The sequence below is a fragment of the Lagopus muta genome, chromosome 1, assembly GCF_023343835.1.
Source record: "Lagopus muta isolate bLagMut1 chromosome 1, bLagMut1 primary, whole genome shotgun sequence".
NCBI lineage: Eukaryota > Metazoa > Chordata > Aves > Galliformes > Phasianidae > Lagopus > Lagopus muta.
Window position 1 is genome coordinate 169,074,687 of NC_064433.1, and position 13,190 is coordinate 169,087,876.

The following is a 13,190-nucleotide window of genomic DNA, read 5'->3' on the forward strand; positions in this document are numbered from 1 at the left end:
TAAGTCTTTGGCCTCCATCATAACCTGAGGACAGAGTTTTTGAGTGTATATATGCTACGTAAAATTGTCATTTTGTAAATGAAATCTGTAATTGTGTTTATGAGAAAAGCCAGTACTTCTTACATCACACGGTAGGCTGGTATGCCTGTTCATTATTCTGAATGACTTGCACTGAGGTGCCATTGAAGGAAGCAGTACAACCACCATCACTTAAAATCATGAAACCCAAATTTGACTCCTTTTATAAAATAACAGCAGTGTCCACAGCCAGTCACATCCAGACTGGATACTGAGGGAAGGGGAACTAAATCCCTGCCAACACAACAAATGGATTGACATGATGGGTCAACAGTTGGACATGGTTGATGATTGGGCTGTATGATCATAGTGGTCCTTTCTAACCCTAATGATTCTGTGAAGTTAAAGAGGATTACAATACCATCCCATAGTGACTACACATGCAGCCCAACAATTTGCTTTTACTTTGCTCAGGCCTCAGAAAGCTGAGCTTTAATTGCAATTGGCTATGAATACAGCAAGGAGAGCTTAACAAGAACTGTTTCAGGTACTGAACAACGAGAAGATCATGGAAATGAAGTTCAAAGCAAACAGCAGGAGAAGAAAAGATACCAGGGAAGCACCGCTGGCTTTGGTACAGTTGTCTAGTTAACAAAAGTATATTCTGCTTCTAACAGCAACAATGCTTGTGGGTTTTATAGAAGACAGAAAAAGTCAAGTTTTCTTTTTACTCAGCTTGCCATTTTGGCATTATTCACACGAGTAATTAATTACTGATCTGATGATGCTTCAATACAAATTATCTAGCTCAATTAGCCGACCCCGCTTTACTGCACTAAGGGAAATTTCACAATTAATTTTTCTGTTTGTCATAGATTTTACAACTGCGTAAACTGCACTGCTGCTCTGTAAACAAATGTGGGTAATAATGCTATTTCTACCATATTTACTAACAGTAATAAAAGAATTAAAACACAGATGTGCAGGCTTTCTTATGGAATTCTATAGCCAGCACATAGAAACAAAAAAAAAAATTAAATTTAGGAAAAATTGAAAAAAAACAAACAGCCATTCATCTAATAACCTTGCCAGATAAAAGGAAAATGAAAGCATGAGATTGGAAGCATGAAAGCTGCATCATTTTGAAACAAACCTTGTCCATTAGTTTACTCGCATGAAGACTCAGGCTGTTAAAGAATATCTTCTTACTCAACAAATGCATTTCTTCTATCGTAGTCAGTAGTGTGGCTGCACTGTTTCCTACAATAGCACTGAAAACAAAATAGAGATTAACTACATGACAAGGTCAGATACTTTAGAAGCATTTCATATGCAATTTTTTCAAAGTTGAAAATGTAGGAATTGTAAGAACAGCCATACTGGCCCTCAGGATATGCGTATTAAGATGACTGTGAGAACAAGCACAATTAACCACACCATCAAGCAGATACAACTTTTAAGTATAAAGTTTAGCACTTTTGTCTAAAGTAAAAATACTTCTAAGCTACAAAAATGTCAGATAAAAATGTCATTGCATCATAATAGGGCTAATTCCTGTTGCTCGATCTTCAGAATCCTTCAGATATTTTCAGAATCTTGTTGCATTTAATGGGTTATATGTCAAGAAATTATTCAGCTAACAGGCAGTACTTCAACAAACTTTAAACAATACATCGCTTACAGGAAAAAAAATAACAGGTAAGACTGCCTCAGACCTTCCATTTTAACACTGCATTTTCAGTTGCTTTATAACTACTGGGAAACAGGCTTTGGGGACAGAAAAATGACAGCAAAAAAATCTTACAGCTGTTTTGACAATAAGAATAGGAATAAAATATGTTTTGCTCAATATTATGAAAGAAAAAAAAGTCCCCTATCTGTTCTAGCAGAGCTGCAGTTCCATCACACTTGCAGAATTTAAATGCAGCAGCAGATGCCCAAGAACCATTTATTTCATTCCATCCAATACCTGAATACTGAACATAAGCTAAAATCATAGCACTAGTGACCCAAATTCTCAGCATTTTTGTACATGGTTATGGAGGAACATTTTCCTGCTATTGCCCTTTCTAACCAATATCAGCTACTGCAAACGCCACTATCTATAAACAGCAGTGATTCCGATTCTTCTCCTGCTTCATTGTTCTTAGGGACACTTAAAAGGTTGGAAGATGACTGGTAAACCTTGAACAGCAAGATACAGAATAAAGCAAGCATCTTTTCAACAGGAAAATGCAAGTGCACAATCAGAAAAAGTGGTATCCAAACACAGGTATCTAGGGAAGAAAAAAAATTGAACTTCTAGAGAGAATTTAATTCTAGCATCTTTTCAAAGGGACAGCTGACCTGACCTTAAATGCTTGCTGGAGTTTTTTAACATATTATTGGCATCCAGATAGAGAAGTAATAAAAGATTCCTTTTTTATTTTTCAAATCAATGCTATATTCCAAAGCAGGCTCTGTAGGAATCGAGGAGTGACAACAGACAAATGACATTTGCTTGGTATCATGCACATTTCTCCCAGACTGTGTAGTACACAACAAAGTCTAAGGCCAAGAAAAACCTTTCTACTATTCTAACCATTATATTTACAATAAAAAGAAAGACATCCTTAACATATTTTGTAGCTTTGCATACCTGATTGTATGGTGGTAGAACTTGAGAAGATTAGAAATCTTGTACAGTAAAACTGCTCCTGGCTCAGCTACAATCACCTGCTCAATCCTAACCTGCAGAATAAGCAAACATTCTTCAAGTCATACATTCTGAAAGACAATCTCTGTCATTTTACGTATAATATGACGTTGACTTTTGAGAAACAAATTAAATTGAAAAAAAAAAACAACAGCAAGAGAGGATGCCTACTTAACTGTAACTTTATGCTTGAACCAAAGTATTTCTGGGGTTGCTAAGTCTCTGGGTAGAAAACAAGCAGCTGTTTCTTTAAAAAATTCTTAAAAAATAAAATGAAATAATCCTCTTGCCCCCAAATATTCCCCTATAGGCTTTTGTTGCACCTTGTTATTGAAAATTTCAAAATACTGAGATCATTTTATGGATTAACACCAGTACGTACTGGAATTCTTCTCAGCACTGAACAGAGAAAGAACAGCAGAATCCCTAAACTATAACCACTGATCTTTAACTTCATGCAGCAATTTGGAATATTCAAAGCATTAGGCATTTTACTCAAAAGACAATATTTCGTCTGAATTAATCTCTCCTTTACTTAAAGGAGATATCACATATCTGCCACCAGTATGTAACAGGATATTTTCATAACTAACAAGCAGCTATGTTGACTGTTTATCTCAACCAGGAGATATTGGTTACACAGACCAAAACAGTGCTGAATTTCTTCACACTTGGACAGTTGATGTCTTGTCTCCATGGTACACAGTCTCAATTCACTCATAAAAAGCTGTCCCAAGGTCAAGCTCTGGCGCTTATGAAGCAGTGAAAGTCAGTGACTTATCACTGCACTATTCTCCCACATGTCTATGTGTGAAAAGGCTACATACAGATCACCATCCAATCTCCAAGTCATTTGTCTGCTGTTCAGTGGAGCACAGTGTGCAGCAGTGCCTTCTTGGCAGAGCCAGTTTGCAGAGAAAATCAACTAAGATTCCTTTTGCATCCAAGTTTGAGACCAAAAATGAAGAATAATTTTGGACTGATTTGCAAAGCTCAGTGCACAAAGTTAATTCTAACATTCAGTCGTACTTTATTCTCCAATTCATATGTATGTACAGAAGAATATGAAATTTTATACATACACACACACACACACACACACACTTTCAGCGTTGCATAGAAGGATATTTGGACAGGGGTATATTACTGAGTACAGTCCCTTGGAGAGAGTAGAGCCTGAAGAAATCTTGAAGAATGCTGTAGAACTAAAAATGGTCCAGAGAAAAGTAAAAAGATGTTCACTAAGAAACAATTTTTCATGGTTTCTTTCAATACAAGAATTGGAGTTACGAAACAAAACAAAATGAACAGGAACTTATTTTTCAGAAAGTTAAGCTGTGCACTTCCCTCTTGCTAGGTATGTCATTTTATGCCAGCATTTTATACCAACTTGACACATTCATGAAAGAAAAATCTACTGAGGTCTATTAAATACAAAGACTGTAGCTACGGTTCAATAAATCCTTATTAAGTCCACGAACAGTTGATGAAGCTATTCTGCAGAACAATCTTGACACAGATCCTCAACATCCTTTAAGAAAATAACATGGCTATGACTAAAACCAGGGTACTAAGTTAAAATGATTTTCCATCTGACCAACTACATCTGTTCCCATATTCTTATCCCAAAGGCAAATTTTTGCAGGTAAGTACCACTGAACTTGAGGAAAAGCAAAACAGATCAAGATACAGATTTAGTATCTAGCACCTCTCACTGTATGACTACTTCTAATCAGACCACTAACTACGCTCCCATGAGCTACAGAACCCTTAATTTTGAAGGGCATTATAATTTTCAAAGTTGAGAATCCAGTCTTAACCAAGGAACAATGACAATACACTGTAGAAATGTTCTGAGAAAGAATAAATTTTGTTTTAATATATTTAGAGTACTAAGAAAAGCAAGATCCCATACCTTTAGAGGCCTGCAAACACCTTCAGTGATGTGCCCAACTACTTCTTGAATATTTTCTTCCACACCTACAGTGAATGCAAGCACATACTAAGATTATGCAAATTTAATTCTCTTTTATTCAAGACTATAAAACAAATAAACAAATGTAAGAGCTACTCCTCCGTAAAAAATATTATGAACGGCATGTTCTTTTCTTCACAAGACTAGTTTATACCTCCACTGAACTTCAAATCTAACCATTAAGAAATAGTTGCATGACAAAACAGTCCTGAAGACTCATTACCTTCTGCTGTGCAATTGCTTCCTAGCACAACACAGTGCCTGGGGATTCGAGAGAGAAGGAACAATTGGAAGAAAAATGTTTCACCCAGAAACAGTCACAGTGATGCTCAGCATCAGCACTTATTGCAGCTAAAGGAAAAATAAAGGAAGGGGGGGAGTGAGATGCTTAGAAGCAACAGTACCTCCCATAATGAAAGGCCTGAACTGCAAATATATGTCTGACAGTGACGTGCTCATGGCATTGTTACAACTTACATCACATATGTACCTTCACACTGTAGTGTACCACAGCATTAGCAAGTGCTTCCTCCCTAGCAGCAGTTGAAACTAATCTATCAGAGAACAAACCATATATGAAAGAGAATATTGCCCTGTCTTATCATGAAACACAAAATTAATTGTTGCATGGCAACCAGCACTGTCATAAATCAATCAAACTGAAAGCAACAGATCTTCAAGCTCTCACTTCAGTAACGACTCGGAATAGATTTATGGAGACAGCAATAGTTTAATTCTAATTTAAAACTTGTCAACAGGAGTTCATCTTCAGATGGGACCCATGCAATGAACAGTAAACAAACTGACTGTGATAAAAATCAGGCAACCTGAAGCTGTATTTTACAGATCTTGTTTCACACTAAAAGAGATTACCGCTCAAAGAAAAAAACTGTAGATTAGAGACACGTGACTGCCTCTTTACATCAAGACAGGTGAAAAACCACATAAACAACTAAATTCAGTATTCAGTGGTCATAGCTAAGAACTTCAACATTCTAAATCGGTACAGTCATAAAAATATGTTTACATATTTATGTATTGATACTTATGGCAAGATTACAAACCACGAGGTTCATGGCCTGTTACATCATGGCTAACTCCCAAACACATCCTAATAATTTACATATTTCTTTGGTAGGAACAGCCACCTTTTTCTGGTTCATCAATATAACAAGCACATCTCTGCAATCATGTTTCTCAACCAGACTGACTCATTAACAAGTTCTTGGGTATGAAATTTTAGCTGCAAAAATAAACAAGTTCAAATAGCAAGGAACATGGAATTACAATTTTGGTATATCGTATGCTTGTGCCATCACATACACTTTCAGATCTAATTAGAGTATTTTAGCCTTAGCAAAAAGAAATCTTCCAACACAATTGATTATATAAGCATTGCAATTATTAGCAAATCACAGTGACACGGACGAATTAAGATTAAACAACTCTTAAGAGATGCAAAATCACTTTCGGGTCCAGAACGACGTAAAATCATTGACCTGATCTGAATTTTGCAGTGCTTAACATTTTAATGGTTTTTTTGGCCAAATAAATTTTCAGGGGCCAATGTTTGCAAGCTTATGATTTTAAAGCTTTTCAAGTTACTCAGGAGTACTTCATCACGGGCTGTAGATTCTGTTATTTCTAAAGTCAAAATAGCAAACAGCTCTGTCTCTCTCTCCCTTTCTCTCTCTCTGGTCTTCTTCCACTGGGACCAATCTACACCTGTCTCCATCCACAGACACGTCGCTTTTGTTTTTTTTTTTTTTAATAAAGAGAGGGGGAAGATATTTTGCCAATGCAATTCAACACCTTCTCCATAGTTCTGGAATTATATAAGGCTTATAAGAAGGACTTAACAGTGATCTGAACTCAGAGATTCCTGACTTTAGATAATAAAAACAGTTCCACCTTCAAAAAACTATTCAAAGTGAAACTAGAGATAAAAAACATTTGACTGACCTAGTATAGGCGAGATAGTGTTTCCCTACATTTCACCTTCAAAATTGCTAATCTACTCTATGCTAACTGCTTGGTCTCCCTCTACAGGGAACAGGGAAAAAGAAAATAAAACAGTTTTGGTGAAGAGTCTCCAGAAACGCCTATATCAGAGCTATCTTTTGTTAGGAAGATTAGCCCTCTGGAAAGCAAATCACTCTCATTATCTATAATCACAAATCAACAAGATATCCACTTTTAAATAGACAAGTTAAACTAACTTAACTTGTGCTGCAGCCTGTGCAACCTGGAGACTGTATTGTATTGTACAACAATACAGATAATTCACCTCAAATCTGTCAGCACAGCACGCACTGTACACACTCATCAGTACCAGACTAGGATCAGTTTTCACACGAAGCGTATAATCTGAATCTATTTAATCTGAACCATAAAGCTATACTTACTTCCCACTTAAGGGTTCCTGCTATACACAGTAGTATCCTGTTAAGTACTGTTTCCTCTTACAGATCTTATCCTACAACCGTGCTCATCATCACAATTTTTTCCAGAGATGCAGAGGGATAGTTAACAGATGCATCCTCCAGGCTTCGTTGGCCCCAGTGTGAAGAGAAGAATCCCCCTTCACCTTTTCTGAAAAGTAGGGCGACAGTGATGGCAAAGCACAAAAACATATGTTTGCTTATAATGTTTTTGCTTCCAATACTGAATATTTTGTTTACATTGGTCTCTTGGAAAAAAGTTTTGATCTGGTGATTTTTTTGGTTTTTTTTTTGTTCCTGTAGATGTTTCTATTCTCTGTATTCTCAAATATCTTATTCCAACTTATGGCCGAAATTCTCTAAATGTATCTGCTTAGAAGGTCACAGCATCTCAGTCTGACTTCCCAACAGAAGACTGTAGTTAAATAAGCACTGCACAAGGTGGGATAACTTCAGAACAGAATGGAAGACTGGGCAATAGCACAGCCAACTGCAGAACCAGATGCAGTACCATCTCCTATGTAGCCAACTTTTCCTGAAAGACTCCCCAGTTACAGCAGATGCACTAGATTAGAATTATCATGTTTTTTTTCTCTACCATATAACCATCATGAGGCCTACTTTATTGTCTCTCTGAGATACTGCCAGTAAATTAAATTAACTTCTCTAGTAATTGTGGTTAAAAACCAACATTTCTTTCTGGTTTGATTTACAGTTCCTACCTTCTCCAAACAGCCTCCATGGTCATATACCTTTAATTACAAAAACTATTCTGTATTTCTAGCAGTAAGGAAAATGAGAATGCATATTAACTTTAAATCCCAAATCAGGGCTCAATTAAAACTCATGATCTGAAAAACTCACCAAAAATACAGATCAAATGTAAGCTCTTGTTTGTTTGTTACAACTGAGCAAACATTTTATTTGTTTAGTAAGTCTGGCTGAAGCTGTAGAGGCCAATCACATTACAGCTTCTACTCAAAAAAAGTTCTCGAATCATGGTCCAACATACTTAAAAAGAGAGAAAAACTGCTGAGAAGTCTACATGAGAATCTATAGTTTCATTAATAAATGAAATATTTGTTATCGGCTGTGCCTACAGTGGCTTGCTTTGACCTTCAGAAACCTATTACTTGACACATGAAAATTCCCTTATTTGTAGCATAGAAGGAACAGAGAAAGGAATAACAATTCTCAAAAAACAACCTTATGATATTGTGTTCAGAGAGATATACTTACAGCTTATGGACAATTCTGAACTCTCAGCTACAGTCCAAAATGTCTCTTTGTAAATTTAGTGTAAACCTATTATAAGTATAGTAAAATGAAAAGAATGCAATTTGAAATATTCTTCTTTGGTAAGAAAGTCTGACAAAATGCAACCACATGATATTCTGAAATTAATTCCGGGAAAACGAAAACTTAACTCTCAAATCTTAAGCCCATTCATGCTTCTTAACTTACTTTCTTATCACTTCTCAATATATGTTTTGAAATCAAGTATTACCTTCAATAGTTACAAGCTTTAATATAGCTTCTAGATGTTCTTTTTCAGAAGCTGTAGCTTGATGCAGCCAGGCCAGCATGTCTCCTACATACCTAAATAAAGACAGACATTTCTGCATGAATCAGGGGTTTACAGTGTGAGGGATTCAAAGTGTGAACAGGCAAAAGAAGGATTATTCCCAATACATTCTCAGTACAGTACCTCAGAGGATCATGGGAGTGCATTTCAATAGGGCGGGGAGTACCTCCCAGACCTCCTCTGGTGAGAGCATCTATAAAGCCACGGACGACAGCGCTCCTTCGAGCTGTTCCGAACTCATCTAGTGTGTACCTGTTAGCAAAACATGAAAATGGGTAAAAATAGTTCACATTATCACATTTAATCTCTTCAGTTTTACAGTTATTACAAGTCTGGAGAAGAGGAGGCTCGGAGAGACCTCATTGCTCTCTATAACAGCCTGAAGGGAGGTTGTAGTGAGCTGGGAGTCAACCTCTTCTGTCATGTAACTGGTGATAGAACTAGAGGGAATGGCTTCAAGCTGTGCCAGGGGAGATTTAGGCTGGACGTTAGGAAATACTGCTTTTCTGAAAGAGTGGTCAGGCATGGAATGGGCTGCCCAGGGAGGGGGTGGAATCACCGACCCTGGAGGTGTTCAAGGAATGTTTGGATGTTGTGTTGAGGGACATGGTTAATGAGAACTCTTAATGAGAACTATTGGTGATGGGTGGATGGTTGGACTGGATGATTGTGTAGGTCCTTTCCAATCTTGGTGATTCTGTGAAGTCATCATTTCTATAGTTCTAAAATCTTGCACCAGTGCTTCTACTATACAGCATTCAAAAATTCCTGACATCATTGACTCTACATAACAAAAATTATAGATGGTTTTTCCTTGACCCTTCCACCCACAAATAAAAAAAATGAAAAATCATTTCCATTTTTGCACAATATATGTTTATGTATTGACAGGTCTGGGATTCCTGTTCACATGTGGTCCACAACTGAATGACAGAAGAAGCAAATCAGTGCCACAACACAAGGCTTCCTCCTTGCTCTAGATCAACAGAGGATTAGCAGTGACAAAGTTATCTGCACGTGGGTGTTTGATGTCAATCAAATGAATCTCAGTTACATATTTAAAGCATGGATAATTGGAACTCAGACCACAATCTCAAATGGCATTCTGGTAATAGAGAAGGTACCTAGAAAGTACACACAGCTCATTTTTGGAAAAGGCTACTTCCCTGTTGGGGCTAAAGCACAATAACAGCTGATGGATTCTAAACACTTCCAACATCCTTGATTTATCTGGTTAGAAACAGGAATTTAGAAAACAATGGAACAATTACTTTTTTGAAGAACAGAATTTAAGTATTTTGAACACAATCCACAAACTACAATGAGGAAAAAGAAAAAAACCAACAGCATATTTTCCCAACATAACAGAAGAAATGCCAAAGAGTAGGCTTGGTGTCACTTCCATATGACACTCAGCAGCTGAACAGATACAAAAATAAAATAATAATAATAATAGAAAGTATGTTACTCACTGACTGAAGTTAAATAAGTAGCATGCTCACAATTAAACAGACATGAAGGACAGAATACTGAGGGAAATAATACACTGTATCATACACGTTTCAAGTTAAGTTCAATTAGATTTTTCTTATACTATAAATAGTTTAGTGAATCATTCATTTTTGTTCTTTTTTTTTTAATCTAAGTTACTATTAAAAAGGGGGGAGCAGAGTGAAGAACCTTTCAATTTCTTCTTCAGTATTCTTCATATACTGTACTTTCTTACTCAGACAGTAAACATATGTTCTGTGTTTGTTTGTTTGTTTTTTAATAAAAGATTGATAAAAACAAGCTTTTAATCAATCGTTACTTATAAAATTTATGCAGTTAAATACAAGAGAAATCTAGAATCCATTGACCACCCATAGTCCAGGAATACCAGCACTGCAGCTCTGATGTTAGGAGAAAGCAGTCAAGCTTCTCCTCCCCAACCCCCCCCCCCCCCCAGTAATCAGCTACGCCATTACAAATACAGCAGGATAACATAAGAGTGAGATCGTAAAACCCCTTTGATTTGAATTCAGCAGTTATTAATGGTAATTTTGGTTTAAAAAAAGAAAAATACAACTCATTTTCAATTTGGTCTCAGTAGAATAGGGGATGACAATGCTGAAATCCTACATGCATAAAAATTAATTAGTAACAATTATTTGTTACAAACACACTATTTAGTATTATTTCAGGGGAAGAAAACAACATTTAGACTCTTTTCAGTCCGGTTCCAATTAAAAAAAAACAAAACAAAACAGTAAAGTAATAATAATCATTTGTGAGGGGAGGAAGAAGGCAGTGGAAAAGCTGTGGAAATCAGGGTGGAGGATGGAAGAGGAATGCTGCTTTGAGCTATAACTCCATTTATTATCTATTAAACAGTTTTCCATGTTTCTGTTAGAAGTATGAAGTAAAAAACAAAGAGAAATATGTTTTTCCAGATCTGCACTTAGTTTTCAAAAGGCCACCCAAGGTACAAGCTTTCTGTCACCTTAAAATTAACATCACATTCTTGTCTACTTATTTATGTTGTCTTGTTTCTATACTGTTCTCCCTTTTATCCAATCAAATCACAACCTTTATCAGATGCTGGGACAGTAATTTGGAAGGGAAGCTAGGTTCAGCTTATACTTATATGAATAACAGCAATTAAAAGTTATTTTCTTCTATGACCTAGTTTTTATATTTCATGCTCAGGAGTTAGAATGTACAGAAGTATTGAAGTTATCTTTACATTTAAAATACAAAGCACTGCACTTTTGACAGTGGTTATTCTATGGTAAGAGAGATGTTGTTCCACCTTTTAATTTTGCCATTCTGGGAGGAAATAAATTGTCCCATCATTTATTTCTTTTTAAACTTTGGTAACATTATTATTGCTCATAAGAAGTTAGGGAAAAAAAGTCTCTACTGCAGATTCATTTTAAACTAGACAGCTGTGGGTTTAAACAGAAGATACTTCAGTTTTAGTTTTTGCTGTTTTCAGTCACTTTAAAAGAGCGAAACTATAGTTTTACAAAGTTGAAAGTAGCACCATGTAACAAAATATTTACTGCAGAAAATACAAAACATATTTATAAAGAACCCTATATGAAATGTGAATGATCCTATGCAGCTGTAAGAAAGGACTTGGAGGACAGACTGCAAACAAAAAAAAAAAAGGGCTCTGCAAACCCTCACCTCAGCCTAATGCAGCAGTAGTAGTAGTAGTAGTAGTAGCAGTGCATGTAAGCAAACAAATAAAAACCAAATCTCAAAATCAAAGAAGCTAAATGTACCAGAACTAACAGTAAAATACCTCCTCAGGTATGTGGTCACTCCAATATAAACAGTTCTTATAGTGCCACCTCGTGGTTGTCTACAAACTATCATTTAATTTACTTCAAATTCTGAACAAGAACTGAGGACTACTATGTACCTAAGCAATTCTGCGCTTGTCTTCCATTCTCAGAGGGGATCTGATTAATGTTTCTAGTGTGGAAAACAAAGAGACATGGCCAACCTCTTTTTAGTGGTCTGTGGGGACAGGACAAGGGGAAACAGCCAGAAACTGGAGCAGGAAGTTCTGCATCAGTGTGCTTCCAATACTTCTTCACAGTGAGGGTGATGGAGCACAGGAACAGGCTGCCCAAGGAGGTTGTGAAGTCTCCTTCTCTGGAGATATTCAAGACCCATCTGGCTGCCTACCTGTGCAGCCTGCTGTAGGGGGAGTGCTTTGTAGGGGGGCTGCTTTGCAGGGGGGCTGGACTCCATGACCTCTAGAGGTCCCTTCCCACCCCTACAATTCTGTTATTCTGCAATTATGATTTGTACAATCATTATTTAAAAATGCTCTCACTATCAGAAGTGCTTCAGCAAAAGCTAATTAGCGTTTTATCAATTTTTTCACTTTGGGAATTTAAATGAGACAATCATGTGATTTGTATAGCTTTTTTTTCCTCTACAGAAAAACCCTGCAAGGAGAGCAGCAAAAATTCAGATATAAACAAGAAGTCTGTCATTTTATTCATAAAGCAAACAGTTTGAAGAAGTCCAACCTTTACTATATCACAACTATGTCAAAGAAACTTCTGAATTTTAGATAATTTGAATATGTTTTTATTATTTCTTTTCAAATCTGATGGAAGACTGAATTGTCACTGTCTTTTATATTGCAAATCATTGCAGTCTTCAAGCTTCACTGGCTGAAAATACTAATTTCTGTTAGAGATGGTTATTAACACTGACTTACTTGTAGAGAACCGGTCTGTCTTGTAAGGCTTCCATAGCTTGAGCGAGAACTGGAGAAATGTCACATGATTCTTGTGTCAAAGTCCTGCACTCATCTATAAAATATCAACAGAACATAAAAGTGCCTTCTTTACGATGCAATACCTTTCGTACAAGGCTGACAAATAAGAAAAAGGGCTACAAATTCAAAGACTTCTGATTTTGAATTGAAGCCTCCAGAATGTGCTACCTGGCCTTGTTTGTATTCATGTAATT

The 13,190-nt window shown here is 36.4% G+C and overlaps 1 protein-coding gene across 1 annotated transcript in view; it reads right to left on the reverse strand.

Moving 5' to 3' along the window:
• Positions 1 to 13,190, reverse strand: part of COG6 (component of oligomeric golgi complex 6) — a 50,331-nt gene that overhangs the window by 19,158 nt on the left and 17,983 nt on the right. The window contains exons 8-13 of the mRNA XM_048933541.1: positions 12,937 to 13,030; positions 8,838 to 8,966; positions 8,637 to 8,728; positions 4,629 to 4,693; positions 2,657 to 2,748; positions 1,172 to 1,289 (exon numbers count right to left, since the gene is read on the reverse strand). Of these exons, the coding sequence (XP_048789498.1) occupies positions 1,172 to 1,289; positions 2,657 to 2,748; positions 4,629 to 4,693; positions 8,637 to 8,728; positions 8,838 to 8,966; positions 12,937 to 13,030 (590 nt within the window). The remainder of the gene's footprint in view (positions 1 to 1,171; positions 1,290 to 2,656; positions 2,749 to 4,628; positions 4,694 to 8,636; positions 8,729 to 8,837; positions 8,967 to 12,936; positions 13,031 to 13,190) is intronic.